The sequence below is a fragment of the Athene noctua genome, chromosome 8, assembly GCF_965140245.1.
Source record: "Athene noctua chromosome 8, bAthNoc1.hap1.1, whole genome shotgun sequence".
Classification (NCBI taxonomy): domain Eukaryota; kingdom Metazoa; phylum Chordata; class Aves; order Strigiformes; family Strigidae; genus Athene; species Athene noctua.
This window is the reverse complement of record NC_134044.1, coordinates 4,393,612-4,410,309: the sequence shown is the minus strand read 5'-3', so window position 1 is coordinate 4,410,309 and position 16,698 is coordinate 4,393,612. Positions and strand designations below refer to the sequence as shown.

The 16,698-nt window shown below is 44.4% G+C and overlaps 1 protein-coding gene across 2 annotated transcripts in view; it reads left to right on the top strand.

The window, feature by feature from the left end:
- The first annotated feature begins 2,701 nt into the window (after positions 1-2,701).
- HS6ST1 (heparan sulfate 6-O-sulfotransferase 1) overlaps positions 2,702-16,698 on the top strand; it is a 201,623-nt gene continuing 187,626 nt past the window's right edge. The window contains exons 1-2 of one of the 2 annotated variants that reach the window (XM_074911892.1): positions 2,702-2,731; positions 5,825-6,336. In XM_074911892.1, coding sequence (XP_074767993.1) covers positions 2,717-2,731; positions 5,825-6,336 — 527 coding nt within the window. In that variant the 5' untranslated portion in view covers positions 2,702-2,716. Of the gene's footprint in view, positions 2,732-5,618; positions 6,337-16,698 lie in introns of those variants that run through there. The other variant, XM_074911891.1, reaches the window with a different exon arrangement.

Genomic DNA, 16,698 nt, shown 5'->3' with positions numbered 1-16,698 from the left:
CCCTAAAAAAGGAGTGCAAGAGCCTGAAATCAGAACCAGCCTTTGCCAGGTCTGATACATTTTGGCATCTTCAATACCTGCTTCCCTGACTGAAATGGAACTGTGTTGTACTTGAGAAGCGGTGATCACGTCAGTGGCTGTGAAAGCTCTGTGGTGTTGTGGCCAACCTACAGCGTTAGTACTGAAGTGATAGAGTCTTTACACCAGTGCTTCCAAATGGCTGTGGGTTTCCAACTTGGAGTACAAGTATCACAGGAAAATGGTGCATGATGTGCAAATGTGTGTGGCTGGGAACTGCTACTGATGCTGCAACAGCAGTAGATGAACAAAGTAAGTTTCAAAACCCCTGTTCTACACTTTGCTACTGGTCTGAGCATTGACATTACAGGTCAACTGCTAAATGCTATCATTTGCGACTCCTCACCGTTCACTCGGTTTGTGGTGCACAGATACACATATCACCAAAGCAAATGAGAGTATTGCATGCCCATTCTTCCTAAAGCAGCAGAAAAAAAGTAAACAAGGTAAATGGTTTGTTCCACCCTATTTGTGGGAAAAAGTAGCTTATCCTTAGCAAACAAAGTAAATGCACTCTTTTTTCTTAATTGTGAGTCATAGAACTTTATTTAAGGTGCCTTTATTAAGATATTTCTTAGGGTCTGCAAGTGTTTAAGAGGGCTTTTTTACTGCTTTGGTTAACTAAGTTATACTAGTTCACAGCAAGCTAGTGTAACTTCTGTGCTGGGAAGCCTTCAGACTTCCCCTGCCTAATAAAGCTACTATTTATTTATTAGGCTTTGAGATAAGTATTTCATTGAGGTTTTGGTGGCAGAGGTGGTATGTGGTTTACATGTTTCCTGCTGCTGTTCTCTCATGGGAGCCTTTCTGTAATAAACTGTACTCTCACTACATCTGAGTTTGTCCTCACTTCAGTATTAACTCAGATGTTGCTCTTCATCCGAGTTCTAACCGCAAATACATAAACCTTGAGCTCAGGCATGTCTTGGTAATTTACACCCAAACTAGTGGACCCATCCCATCATACAGGTCTAAGAGCTAAGCTTAAGTGCTGTTTGCTCTCACTGTTGGTAAGCGTATGGGTGCAGGCTGAACTGTCTGAAGCTCTTAGTCCCTTAGTGCCTGCATTCTGCAATTACTTGGAAAGAGAGGGAAAGGGACGGGCTGCCGTGCTGGGAACCAGAGCAAGGCCCTTGGAAGTCCCAGTTGAACACGGAGCACTGCACCTTGCCGTAAGCCAGTATGACTTCTTAACGGGACGCCTTGCTCCAAGTCAGACCAAAGCCACTACTCTCAGCTTCTCTGCAGGGAAGACATAGCCCCTGTGGGATATAAAGCAGAAAATTTTGTTAGATCTTAACTTAGGTATCCAATGGCCAGAAGCAAGCAATGACAAAATACTTTTCAACTGCGTTTGCAAAATTTGTGTTTATTTCTCGTTATCTGTGAGAGGATCTCTAATCTTTGTATGTCACTCCTAGCGATGTTGTACCAATGAATACATCATGAGCGCTGGCTTAGCTGTCTAGGTGTCTCTTGACTAGGAAAGTGGTTGAGTGTAGATCAAGCTTAGGTAACTTGGCGAGCATAAGCCTGACCTCAGTCTAATTTGTTTTGTAGTGAGAATTCAAAATGAATGCATCCACAAATACAGGCTAGTGTGAGGGAATGTACAAAAACAATAAACCTTTCAAATGTACCTGAAGTGACTTAGTCATGTGAAAACCAATAGAACTCATACTCCTAGATCAACTGGATTCCTGTGAAAATGCCAAACATAATCTTTTAATTTGCTTGTATTAGGAGAGGTTCTGCTCAGTCTGACATAGATCTGGAGTGGAAAGTCACTAGTTATTTCACTTTTACATTAGTATAAACGCATAGAATTTGAGCCACTGCTAGAACTGGTCTTCTGTCTAGTGTCGAGCACAGAATAAAGGAAATGATATTGAAAAAATAAAACACGTGGAGCCCATGTTAAGGTTTAATCTCCTAGCACCTATGATGTGGTTTATTTTTCCCACCACTTTTTTAAGCCCAAGCTTGCATCAATGCAGATTTCAATAGAGCATGACCTTCAATCAGTTGATTTTGGAGTTCCTGCAGTTTTTGGTATGATTTTTAAATGGATACCCAAACTGCTTGTGATTGTTAACTGTGTGGCTTTGTAACCTCCTTTGCTCTGGACATGTTACGAGTTCAGAGACGGGAGTATTGCAGTCTGAGGCTCGGTAGTGGAACAAGGGACATTTGGCCGAGTGCAGTACGAGAGTTTCCGTGTGACTTACTGGGGGCTGTACAAACAGGAGAGACAGCAGATCCCAGCATACACTTGTATGACCACAAGTTAAGCCATTAGACAACTGAGGGTAGGATTTATGCCAGGAATGGATTGCAAAATTTATTTTTCCAAACTAGGATGCAAAGGATCAGATAGACACCAAAATGTCAAAGAACTTTTTCAGCGGGCTAAGGGGGGGATCTTCTGTTTGCATGTGCCTAGAAGAATGCAGAGAGGAAATGTGAAATGCATCTTCCCCAGTCCACAGGTTAGAGATAAAAATACAAATTTTTTTGTGTTCTCAGTAAACATTTAGTTTTTAGGCAAGTTGGCGATTGCAGATTGTCACTTTCACTGCCTCACAGGAAACGGGGTTTTGCTCCTGGAGCTAGTCAGACCTACTGTGATGAATCCCAGATGAGACGTAGGAAAGCCTAGGGAGGTCTGCCCTGAGAGTGGAAGATTCAACTTGGAAAGACGGATAACAGCTACATGAATGGTCTAGGTGAACCCAGAGAATAAGTGGGCAGTAGCAGTAGGTAACAGGAGGAAGCAGTAACAACTTGTATTTTTCATATTTCTCATCTCTTTCCACTGTCATTTCCAATGGAAAGGCCAGGGAAAGTGTGGATCTTGTTATTTTAACTCTACTCAGATCTTCTCTGATCTAAGAAACATGCTGGTCTAAACTAGCACTGATGCAGTGCTTGATGTTTAACTCCCTGTGCAGCAAAGAACTACTCTATCATTGTCCTCAGTGGAATTTTACCTTGAGTATAAACAGGAATTGATTTGCTTAAGTGGTCATCTTAGGTGAGTCATACCTGTGAGCACCTCTGAAATACCAGCATTTCAGAGCAGCGTATAGAATTACAGTAAAAATAAAAGTGTTGACGCCAGAGCTTTGGTTTTGTGTGTCTCCTAGGAAAGCTGTCCTGTACTTGCATGGGTGGGTGTAGATCAGAGGGCACAGGCCTTCCCTACACTTCCAGCGTGTTCGCCATCCCCCACTTCTAGGTGGAAGGCGCTGCAGTAAGGAAACCAGCAGATATTCAGCCATAACTCTGTCTTTTCCTTTGCAGTCTGTTTATCCTTCATGGATTGTATTTTAGTACGGTCTTTTACAAACTAACAGGCACTATACTTACCACAAATATAAATCAGTAACAAAATCCACTGGAATATTTCCATCTGTATAACTAAATAAAAAGGCCAACATATTTTATATCTTACAGTTAAAACAATTCATTAACAATAAATAGCTCATGTAACTGGAATTAACTTATTGGCCGATTTCTTCATAGTTCTGCCATTTCTAAATATTTATATGTTTATAACCACAAGCAAACACATTGCAGTCCTAAAATCTGCTCTGCTTTTTTAATGCTGTGGTGTATAGTCCAACCACGTATGTAAACATCACGTATATGCCTGTATTTCCCAAATCATAAATTTCAAACCTTTAAATTGGGTTTGTACTATGCTTCTGGATGTAGCTGAACTTTGTCTATAAGAATGACATCATTGTTTCTGGAGTTACTAGCCTACATGAAAAGAGGAAAATCAGAAGCAGACTTTTAAGAGGAAAGTATCAAACAAAATAAATGGTTTGAACGCAATATATGATGCTTTTGGGTGCTATAAACATTTTATTGTTACTTGTTTGGGAAGAACTGCATAACTCACTGGGGCTCAACAACTTGTGAGTAATGCAGCCATCTCAAAATCTAGCAGATTTATCAGTCGTGGTGTTCAAATGAAAATCCGGGATCTCATTTCCTCCTAAGCCTTTATAAATTTGAGCCAGTGTTTAACAATGGTTCATCTGCATGTGTTTACTTACAGTTGTTCTAAGACATAACTTGGATTAAAAACTGTAATCTGATGGGAAATTTTTTACTGCTGGAGCATTAAAATCTAGTCATAACCTTTATTTTTAAAGAGCACTGAAAACTTAAGAAAACGGTCACCAACAGCAGTAATTACAGGAGGTACGGTATTTGGGTTAGAGAATTTTTGCTAGAAATTTAACAATGGCTCAGCTCTGCATAGGGAGTAACTCGTGTCTAGATGATGCCACGACAATGAGCCTCGCCCCGCTCCTCGACACGAGGCCACGCTTCACCCTCCATCCGCGGGCAGCGCAGGGAGGCTCCAGACGGGGACTCTCGGGGGCTGCCCGGACCCTCCGCGGGAGCCAGAGCAGCCGCGGGACGCTCCGCGCACCTCCGGGGCAGGGCTCGGCGTGGGGAGGCGGTGACGAAGCCCAGCTGTAAGGGGCTCCTGAGGGTCCTCCGGGGGGTCCCCTTCGTGCTGTCGCTGGCGGCAGCAGTGTCCCTCCCGCTCTCCGCTGCCGCGGAGGCCGCCGCCAGGCGCCCGCGCTCCCGCCCGCTCACTCCGGTGGTGCCGCGGAGCGGAGCGCTGCGGCGGCCCCGCTGCCCGCCGAGCGGCAGGAACCATTTCGCCGGGAAAGTTTTCCGTGGAGCACACCTCTTGTTGATTGTTGCCTCAGTTTCACCCGCTGTTATTTCCAAGCGGTGCGGCTGACGGTGCGCAAGGCTCCTTCCTGCTCGCAGCCGTCCTCCCCCTCCGGGTGACCGGAGCATTTATTTTCCTGTTGCATCCAGTTGCGACGCCGCAACTAAAGGCTTGCGGTGTCCCACGCGGCGGCCGCGGGAAGGCCCGCTCCCATCGCCACGCGCGTTTTCCTGTTCCTGGGAACTGTCAAGACGGGAGTCGCGATTTAACCCCCGCGGAGCGCTCAGGCGGGCTCGGGGGGGGGATTCCCTTGAAGGCGGCACGTAAGGGCTGCCCCTGGGCGCGGCGGGAGCCGCCGGCTTCGCGGGGAGCCGCCGCCCCCCCCCCCCAGCCCCGGGAGCCCCGCGGGGGCCGGGCCGGGCCGGCGGCGCGTGGCGGCGGGCGCGTGGCGGCGCGGGCGCGGCGGCGCTGTGCATGCCGGGCGCGGCGCGCGCGGGGCGGCGCGGGCAGGAAGCGCTGGCGGGCGGCCGGGCCGAGCCCCGGGGCAGGCGGGGAGCGGAGCGCGGCGGGGGAGCGGAGCGCGGCGGGGGAGCGGAGCGCGGCGGGGGGGCGGGCGCTGCCGCGGCGCCGCCGCTGGGGCACGGCGGAGGCAGCGGCGGGATGGGGGTGGCTTCCTGAAGCGGGGAGGAGGAGGGCGGAGGAGGGCGGAGGGAGGAGGAGGAGGAGGGCGGGAGGGGGCTGGTTTTGCATTTCGGTCCCTCTCCGCCCCCCTCCTGCCCCCTCTCTCCCAAGTTCGCGGCGCTGCCGCGGCCCCTCCGGAGCGGCTGGCTGCGGGGCTGCTCGGCGGCGGGGAACCGCGGGGCGCCGAGGCGAGCCGGGGAGCGGCCCGCCGCCCCCCGGGAGGCTCTGCTCCGGGGAGCAGCGGCGGAGGAAGGGGGGGGTGGGGGGGGAGGCGGCTGGCACAGGCGCCGGGCTCCGCCGCCCGCCCCCCGGCACCGCCGCCGTCTGCCCAGCGCTGGCAGCCCCGGGAGATGGTGACACATGAAGCGTGCGGGAAGGACCATGGTTGAGAGGACCAGCAAGTTCTTGCTGATCGTGGCCGTCTCGGTGTGCTTCATGCTTATCCTGTACCAGTACGTGGGGCCGGGGCTGAGCCTGGGTTCCCCCAGCGGCCGCTCCTACTCGGAGGAGCTGGACCTATTTCCCACGCCGGACCCGCACTACGTGAAGAAGTACTACTTCCCCGTGCGGGAGCTGGAGCGGGAGCTCGCCTTCGACATGAAGGGCGAGGACGTGATCGTCTTCCTGCACATCCAGAAGACGGGCGGCACCACCTTCGGCCGCCACCTGGTGCAAAACGTGCGGCTGGAGGTGCCCTGCGACTGCCGGCCCGGGCAGAAGAAGTGCACCTGCTACCGCCCCAACCGCCGGGAGACCTGGCTCTTCTCCCGCTTCTCCACCGGCTGGAGCTGCGGGCTGCACGCCGACTGGACCGAGCTCACCAACTGCGTGCCCGGGGTGCTGGACCGCCGGGAGAGCGCCGCCGCCAAGACGCCCAGGTACCAGCCTCCCCCCCTCCTTCCTTCCCCGCTGCCCCCGGGCTCCGCCGGCCCGAGCCCCCTCCCCGTGCGGTGCTGACGCGCTGTGCCGCGGCCCCCCCCGGCCCGCCCGGGCTCCGCGCCCCCCGCCCTGCTCGGCCGCGCTGCCGGCTCCGCGGACCGCGCAGCACGCCCGTGGGTTTGCGCCGTTGACTATCAGTTCTAAACACTCGGTCGTTATCTCGGACCTGGCCTGCCCCCTCTCAGCACCCCTCACGCCGTGCCCAGCCTCGCGCTTGCCTTTCCAAGCGGCGTTGCCCCAACCTGTGCGCCCCTTTTCCTCCAGCTGAAGTCGTTCCCGGGGCAGCTGAAGCTCTCCTCACGCCAGCCCGCCCTTCCTCACGCTTGCCTCCTTGTTTCACCCCCCTAGTCCGCCTGACAGTTTTGTGCCCGTTGCACAAGACATCCCTTAAGCACCCTTTCCCATGTCCCTTGGTGTTTATCTCGATGGGAGACCTGGGGTGAAATCTTCCGGGGAAAGGCGCTCCCCTGTACCTCTTCCTTGTGTCCCCCTCATCTGTGCACCGGGAGCGAGGAAAAGTCGCCCTAACGCACCCTCAGTCCGTCCCCGTTCGACACTCGGGGTATTTCTACCCTCTTATCCCATTGTTTCTCTGCCTTGGTCTCTATAAATTACAAGCTTCAGAGGAATTTTCTGTTTGAAGTGCTCCAGTAAAGACAGCGGCTTATATTAAGATCTCCAAAGATTATGTTCTTTTACCTCAATATACCTTTGTGTCTTTCATTTCAGGAGACAGGTTTCTTTTAATTGATCGCTATTTTTTAACATCACGAACACCTTCTTTAACATGTCAGTATTTTTATTATGACACTTTGTAATCTGTCTTAAAGTTTCATTCTTAAAGGTGTCCAAGATCTTATGCTATTAACATTCGCTTATGCCATATGATTTATATGCATGTTGTTAATACCACACATAATCCCTTTAGTGAAAAGTGGCCTGTAAGAAAGTATGTTTTAGCATCATAGCTGGTTTTTCTCTGTATTTTTTAAAAATGATTTTAAATCATTTTTCTTTCATCGGAGCTGTGTGCGGTTACTGGGGTTCTTTATTGTCTCTGTCATGATTGCTGCTGTTTTCAACCCGATTCAGTGTTAGTCATCCAAGTACCATGCTCAGATTGCTGTCATGCTGCCTGACCCAGGAGCAGCAAACTGAAGTCTCTATCTAAAGGGCTGAGTATTCAGGCTTTCCTGTGGTCTCATTTTATTAATAAGGGGCTTGAAAACACCTGTAAGTAAAATATCCTCAGCCCATCTGGTTGCTCTTGAGATTTTAGTGAAGTGTCATAAGGAAAAATGCACCAAGTTCAAATCTGATTTAAAAAAGAAACAAAAAATTACCCGTTTTGTGAACCTTGGCACTTGTCTAGCAAACCATTAACCTTATATAAAGACCTGTGTGATTTTATTACTTGTCTCAGAGCGTTGTGTGCTTCCGTTGGCAATCTGCTATGTGTTCAGTATTTAATTGTCTCTTCCTATTTAGGAGTTGATTTTTTTGTATAGACACCTGAGAAAGGGCACTTCAGGTTGTGAAGTAGCAATTAAATTCCTTACTGCAACTCATAGGAAGTTGAGAACCAGAAGCCTATTGCTCAAATACTTGGAAATAAGATTTTCTTTGCCATTTGTTTTGGAACATCAGTAACTAGATGCTTCTATAACTGTCTTGATTTTTGGTGTGCAGGAAAAATAATTAATCTTGTCCCATTCCATCATGTCTTTGCATATCCAGAAATAATTCTGCTTAATGTGGTCTCTCTGCGTCCCTTAAATGTGAATTAGGACTTTGCTTTCAGCAGTCTAAGAACTATGATGTGGAAGTTTTAGATCATCTAAGGTTTATTGCCTTGGTCTGTTAAACAAAAAACAAAATTTACTGTTCCTTGTATCTTGGGGATGGTTTTGGTGCAATGAACGACTGCTGGTTATCTTGATAAAACTGTCCTAGTGTGCTGCTCTGTTGTAAGATAGTCCAGTTTAGTAGGCACCTTCTCCAAGCTATTATTTGTTTCACGTCTAAGAAAACTGGGAATCAGAGACAGGCAATGCTTCTTTAAAATAAAAATTTGATGGATTTTCTTTGTTAGAAAAAAGGATGGTCTTGTATTATGTCCGTTACACTAAGATCAATGTAACTTTATTTGCCCATTGTGAGAGTTGGATCTCTTATGTTGAAACAGGACATATTTTTTTTACATAAGGCATATGCTAAAGAGGCTACTGTTTTATAATGGAACTGAACTACAAAAACATCTCTCTTTCAAAAGAAAAAAAAAAGGAAAAGGAGCAGCAAACAACCATTCCGGCAGGGTTCACTCAGATTCTAATATTCTCCAGTCTGGGTTTTGGAGTACAATCTTCAAATTCGGCTTGTAAAGCTAATGTACTGGCCTCTGCATTTGCTACTTAATGAGAAGTTTAAACCTTTGTTCTTCCACCTCTATGTTTATCCCCCAAAACAAAACAGCTGACTTGTGATTACAAATAAATCTGCCTTCTAGTGAATGTTGGAAAGCATGAAGGTCATTCGGTATTGCCCATATATACAAATCATGAGCTTAAAGCTGTTAACTTTGTGAGGAATGCAGTTTTGTCGCTGCACAGTGCCCTCTTGCACTACATTCCATAACCTGTGCATGGTACATAAATTTACAATGCAATTGCTCTTTTTATTGTTCTGCTCTTCTGTGTTAGGCTTAAGGATTAGGAGCCCTAGATTGCCAAAGATTGCAGGTTTTTTTTCTTCTTTCTCTGTCTTTCTTTTGCATTGATACAGTAAGCAGTTGGAGATGGGTGTTTCAGCTCTAATGGGTCAGCCCTCTTAAAAAACCCAGCGAACCACCGGTTCTCATCCCCCTACTACCCCACTAGTGACTTTCCCTGTTTTATATTCAAAAGACTTCTGGACAAGCACTTCTTGAAGCAAATGTTATGTTTTATACACAGCCGGCAAAAGAAAGAGGTTGATTTGTTCAGAGGCTGTAAAACTTGGGACTCCAAGGAACTCTGAAGCTGGCTCTGTTTATCAGTGAAGTCACTTAGCTGCAGTTCTCTTCATGGCTTTAGTAGAGGGCAAATTCCAAGTTTTTGGGAATGGAGGCCTCTTCATTCCTTGTATTGTTAGGCGTAAGTAACTGCTGGAAGAGACTTTTTTTTAAAAAGCAGTAATACTAGGATGCGTGCTTTGAGTCATCGTGATGATATTTCAGAAAGCAGAGGCTAAGCTGTTTCTGTGAGCTGCTCCCTTAAATTTGTCTCACATAAAACTGCAAGAGATCTAATCTCTTCAGTTGAGTCTGGAAAAAAGGCCAAGCTCAGTTCTTTCGGTTGACTTCCAGAATTAGAAAAATCTATTAAGTGATCCCCTAGTAACTGGTCCATCTCCTCTGCTGAAGGACTGAATGAAAGCCCTTAGAGGTGTTGGAAAGGTTCCCTTGTTAGTCCTGGGTGGATTCAGTGCCCTTCTGGCTGCCGCCTCCTTCCGTGCTTCCAACCCAAGAACAGAGCTGGCTGTTCTCAAATTGTCCTTGAAGGACACTTCATGCGTGAGCTTGACTGTCGTGTAGTGTGCTGCAGGAACAATACAACAAATAAACTGTGCCGAGGGAATTTGTGCTTCCTCTCCTACCTCTTCTCAGAAAAACCCCAAAACCCCAAGCAAACCCAGCCTTTGTTGCTATCCTGCTGGTTTCTTCTGCCTCATGAAAACAAGACCATCTAAGCTGGCGTTTTCCTGAAGACACATTATTCATGTGGAAAGGATTTTAAGGCTTACAGCTCCTTTAAAACTACGCTGCGTGCAAGCTGCCTGTTGCTGTGGAGAACCCATGTACTTGGTAGAGCGTTGGAAGGGCATTGCTGGCTCTGTGCTCCCTAGCTCACACGCATGCTCTGCCTTCTGTTACACTGTTTCAAGCACCAGGTAGATCTTTTTTTTTTTAAATGAACCACCTTAAGACACTAGCTTAGTCTTGGCTTTGTGTATGTGTTTGCGTCTTCTGTCCATCATAGAAGTTTGGTTTCTGAGTTCATCTGTGGACAAAAAGATCGAATGAAGTATTTCTTAGTGATTTTAGGAGCACGTGCATGCTTCCAATTTCAGTTTGGTTTTTTTTTTTTCCTCAAGATTTCATATGCTTTAGAAATAAAATCCACACACTTTTATGTAAGAAATCTATGGCAGGTTAGTAAAACCTGCTGTTAAACAGATCAGTCCAAGTTTTAGAATCTCTCTGATAAGCTATTTACAGCTTACGTTTTGGGTTGTGTTTTTTTTTTTTTGAAAAGAAACAATTAACAGGGCTCAGCAGTTTGTTAGTTTGATTTTTCTGAAGTGTGAACTTTCACAGCTTCCAACCACATATCTGTCCCTTTGCAGGGATCTGTTCTTGATGAGGTTTTTATTATATGTGTGCTTAGGAGCTGCAGAGACACATTGTCAAGAGACCAACTGTTTGAGAATGAAAGGCTTTACCAAATCATCTTTATAATATTAGCACTTTTTAAAAGCTTAGGCTTACCGTTCTTTGTGGATCTGTGTGTGCTGGGGGTTGTGAAATACCTGTCTGCAGGGAGCAGGGGGCACTTTTTCCACTCACCAGTTCGACTCAGACTAGTTTCTCTGAAAAGACTGGTGGGAAAATATCAATATAAAGCTATTTTCAGTAATCTGATTCTTCTCTCAAATCCTTAGCATGTGGAGTATTTTAAAGCCTGCTAGCCTGATATGAAACCTTTTGCACCTGTAAAGCCAGGTTGGTCTTTCAATCAATTCAGAAGGGCTGGATAGTTTTATGGGGAAAATCTTAAAATTTAACATAGTAACTAAAAATAGCTGAAAGCTGGAACTCTTCAAATAGCTGCCTTAAGTTTGAGTAGTGTATTTATCTAAGCTTAAGACTTTTGGCTAGTATACCAGGTTTAATTACTCTTACTGTTTTTTTCCTTTGTTGGCAAAGCAAAAGGATGTGTCCTCAGATATGTTCCTGCTTGAGTGTATACTTACATTAACCTGATTTTGCAAAACTATACATTTGGCTGTTTTTCATTAATCTTTAAACAAAAGTTGCGTCACGACATGCTAATTTTGTTTTTCTGCTTAGAAGTTCGCAAACACTCTTTACCTAGACCCCAGATTTTGCCTTTTTGCCTTTATCATTTCTCACTCTACAAATAAAAATGTATGCTATTCTCAGTAAAACCTTTGATAAAGACCTTTTGGTTGTGGTTTGGTTTTTTTAAACAACAGTTCAGAAATAATTACTTTTAAGAGAGCTGGCTTGAATTTTATTAATAACTGAACTGAATGCTTTGATAACTTAGTATAAGGACAGTCTTTCAGGAATGGTCCACCGTAAATGCACAGTTCATATATTCCACCACATGCATGCAAATTTGTTGAGGTTAATTAAGTATTACAGTTTGTAACACTGTGTGAAGCATCTTGGCCAAAGCAATGCCATGCCCTGGCTTCAAGGTTCTGTTGAATGGTCCTGTTTTGTCAGTTTGAAATGCCAAACAGAGGGCCTGTTCTCCATCACTCACTGAGCAATTTTAGTGTGCATATGTCTCTTCCAAACGAATGTGATCCTGAGCGACGCCACCTTCTGAACTTTGTCGCATGTTGTAAGAAAACTGTGATTTAAGAAAATTGGAGTTGGTTAGTGCTGTAGGGGCTTTAGGTGAAAAATAATGTGTGATCTGCAAGTATTTGAATTTGCTGTAGCCCAAAAGAACAGCCGGAGCCTTAGCTGGTGTGGCTGGGTGGGACGTGCCTGGGGATGTGTGGTGAGGCCTCTTCCCTGCAGGAGGCTGGTGAAGGTCTGTAGTTGGGTATTACGATGTGAACTGGAGGAGGTCATATTACCTCTTAAGAAGGCACTGCTAGAGGAGATTATGTTATAATTTGGAGATTATTACAATACTGCCTTCCCTCTGGGCCATCTGTTTGTTCTAGGAAGGAGGAGGAGATTAGCTTTCTCTTGTGGCCTCTTCCTTCATTGATTTGCAGGGTCAGACTTAATGGGTTTGTTCAGCATTCAGCAGAAGCTTTTGGCTGCCTGTTGGAGAAATTGGAGGAGTGTAACCTGGGACGTGTTCTCTAGAAAGTAATTCAGGATGTGCAGGCCCAGAGTTATTTAAGAAAACTTCTTTGTGAGTTGGTTTTACAGGTGAAATTGATGTGCCTTATCTGAGTCATATTTGTACGCAGTGCCCACGCTTCTGGCTCTCCTCAGAGACCTAGATGACTCCTTGCCAGCATTCCGAACCCAAATGTTAGTCACAACAGCAGCAAGTAGAGCCACAGAAGAATCATGATAGAGATTAGTCAAAGGGGTTGTGGTTGTGGCTGTGGTATTCTAGTTACTTTGACCTTGAAGCAAAGAGTGACTGTACAGATGGAACACACCTGATTTTAAATTCACTTAGGAATATCTGACTTAGCGAATGTATCGCACATGTTCTGAGTCTCCCTACTGTACATCCTGCTGTCTTTTACAGGTTATGGCTTTGGTACATCTCAAAAAGAGGAAAAGCAGCATGGACAATTGCCTTCAGTCAGTCATAGAACCAAGGTCACTGCTTTGTGTTTCTTTATTTTAAACTTCTGATTATTTGGCAGCAGCTTTACCAAATTTTTGGTAGTAATGCTTTAAATAGGTAATATAGGTCAGTGAATGCTTGGGCTTGTGGTTGCTTTAGAAAGCCAAAGTGGCATAGTCTAAGTCCACAAAGCTCATCTTTGTTTATACTCTTATTTCCAGAAAGTATTACAGCAGAGAGAAATTTTCCATTATTGACTGAAATTGTGCTTTGTCAAGAAAAGATGAAGCATGATCTTTAATTCCTAATAATTACAATTGTGATAGTTGCCAAGATTTTTTGATGGAGTCTTGCTTGATGTGGGTGAAGGGAATGATACTTAAACATCAGAAGCAAACGTCTTCCTAAACAAAGGTGTTAGTGATAGTGTGTTTAAAGAGTATGTGAAGCACAAGAGGAACACAGAGCTGAAGTAGTCCATTATGAATTCTCTTGTTTCTAAAATGGTGGTTGACCTTAAAAACCAAACAAAAAAATCTCTACTTTTTCTAAAGGAATTACAGTAGAATTGGTGAAGGGAAAAAAACCCACCACCCCAGCATAGATTTAAGGCGACACAGTTTCTGTAATCAACTGTTTGATGTATTTTTGTTCACTCTTCTATTTCTGTAACAGAGTACGCTGCTAAAAATCCAGTCTGAGAATCTCTCTGAAGAGTCCTTTGGAGATTATTGCCACAAAGACACAAAGAACCTTAAACACCTCTGTACTGTAGCATGTCAAGTTTCAGATCTGAAGAGGATGCTTCAGATAGTCTTGTGTGTTACTGCCAAAGGAGGAGCTATTTACCAGTGCATGGCTGTTGGAGCCTGAGAGATCTCATGACTGGAAAAAGTGTTTTCAGAAAAGGTTCATGCAAAGAGAGGTCATCAGATGAAAAACACATTGTATACTTAATAGGGTTTAGTTGTTTATACTCGTATTAAATGGCATACATCCATTCCCATTTCTGTGCTTAGCCTCAGAACTATGATATACTGTATTGAATGCTGCCTAATCCCTACAAACTGCTGAGTAGGGCTAAGGATGGGAAATATTCTCAGGCATCTCTGTTCTAATGATGCATCCAGAAAGGACAAAGAAACTCCTGTTGTCCCCCTCTAACACCCGACTTTCTTAGCAGTACTAATTACATAGCTCTTTCACCTGTATATCTCAAAGCTTCTTACAAAGTGTATAGTAAATAGCACCTGGTGTTATATTCATTCACAACCTAAACCAACTTTTAAGTGGGCTGTCTTAAAGCTGTCTTTGACCGTAAATCTCAGACTTATATGTTAATGTACAGAACTTTCTTGCCCAGTGACTTCGTCTCTTTCAGAAGCAACTAGTTTCTTAGCATGTTATTACTGCTTTGCTTGCTACTTCCCTTCCACCCTATTAATGGCAAATTCTACATAATAGCTCACCTATGGTTTTATAGAGGAAATATTTCACAATTTCCTGCCAATTTAAACTAGAAAACAGTGATTTGCAATTAACTTTTTATGGTCTGACTCTGTGTTTTGCTTCATAACTAATCTCCAGCCTATTAAGCAGAGATTCTTTGATTATACCTCACTGCAGATTGAAGTATTATCATTCCTTTTTATGGAGCTCTTCTGTTTGAGGGGGGAGACCTCTTAGCTTCCTGAGCTGCCTTTGCATTTTTGTTTTTAAAATAGACCAAATTTCCTTTTTCATTAATGTTACTCTTGAAGTACTAACAAGGCCATTTAAGATTTTTCTGGACAAATAGCATTGCTTAGAGTCTCAAAATGCCTGATGACTTCTCATTCTCTAATTTTAGGTACGTTGAAAGCGGCCTGTTTTCTGGACAAGTGCTAAAGAAGTAAAAATACTGCCTTCTAAAACGTCTTTCCACGTATTGGAGTTACTCTACATTTTAGCCTTAGTTCTTTTGTTAGACATATACGTGTATGAGATAACCGATTACAGGGAAATATTCAGTGGCTTTTGAAAGAAGATTTTGTGAAGAGCATGCATTGTTCTTTCCTTTTTTATCATAAACAGCTTAAAGAAAAAAGTTTTTTATATTTTTTCCTCTCAGGTCTCTCAGAAAATTTAAATGTCCAAACAAATACTGTAAAAATAGAATTGACTCTTTTCTTTAAACTTAACAGCTCTTGCTGCCGTGACCCCCTTGCTCTCAGTAAAGATTTTAGTTAGGATACCTGTGACCCTATATCAAAGTGTTGGGAAAAAAAAATCAATGGCTCATAGCTAAGACAAACAGCAGCAGCATGCTGACTCACCAGTTTCCTGACAGGTTTTGCTTTCCTAGTGGAGATGGGGAAAGAACAAGGAGCACAAGAATCTCGGAGTATAATCATAATCAGTCAACCATCCCTTCTGTTAACATGGCTTAAATCATAAAAGGCAGGATTACCCTCTTCTGTTCTTTGCCTCATTCTCTTCTCCTCTTTTTCTTGCCACCTGTACCTTTTTTTAGATCTTTGAAAGAGAAAAGACAGATGTGACTGGAGTAGTTCTGCAAGGAGGAAGATTGAGCAGATTTATCCTGGCTGCTGAAGCAAGTACAGTAGGGGTCATTTAGATGAAAAGCCCCATTAAGGGAAATACTTCATCCATTGTGTACTGTGCAGGAAAGCTGGAACATATGCATAGGAGCCCTTTCAGATAAGGAAATGCTTTAGCCTCTTTTCTAGGGGAACAAAACTGGAACTTCTTCCAGGCATCTGAATGGAGTTGCCATTACTAATTATACTGTTGTGGTTGGTGCTATTATTTGCAGCACATCCAAAATAAATCATATTTAGCCTTTTTTTACCCTGAAGTTTTGCTTTACTTGACCAGATTCCCATATATGTTTAAAAATTACAGTGTCTTTCTTGTGTGTACATAGCCTGACTCCAGTAGAGCCTTAGACCTGGCCAAAGACTTCACCATTAATTTAAACATTGTTGAAGTGAGGTCCTGTATTTTTAACAACCATATTGTGTTACATCTATCAGGATTCCTACTGTTGCTTCCAGTAGCTTTGATTTTAAAATGTAATGTTACACTAAAAACTAATGACTCAGTATTGCCCTGCTTTATTCAAGCCATTATTTGGGCACAGCATTTAATCCTGCTCTTTCTCTCATGCTTTGCAAACAGGCTTTGTATGAGCAGTGTTGTTTCTTCATAATATCTGAACAACCCTTATTTTCCATTCCCTGAGCTAACACTTCCCTCCAGGCTGCCATCTTCTTGCGCCTTGATTACTTCAATACTATCTTCCTAAACTTGATAAATTAAATCTTCCTCTTTCACTTTAGAGATCTCTTACTGCCTAACCCTTCTCACTCTCGTAAATTACTAGAAGTAGGACTTGAACTCCGAGTCAGCCAGTAGTCTCTGCTTCTGTTACATCTTGAATTTTCAGCCAAATTCTGTCATGTTTTCTAATATGCCCAATCTGCTTATCAAAGGAAAAGTTTTCTGTGTTGAAATGCAAAGTTCCTTAGTTGTTATGACTGAGAGCTCACAGACCTGCACTGTTATACACATGATGAATGCTACTGTCAGGGGAAAGGTTTAGCGTTGGTATTTTGATTAGGCATCCTCAGAAGTGTTTGGTGCTGAAGCAGGAGTTGAAATGCTAGGGTTCTTTCCTGTCATGTGCTTCATTTGCTTGAAGGCTGTGTCATCTTTGCTTAGATGGCCTGTGACTTGACTCTTCATCCTGTG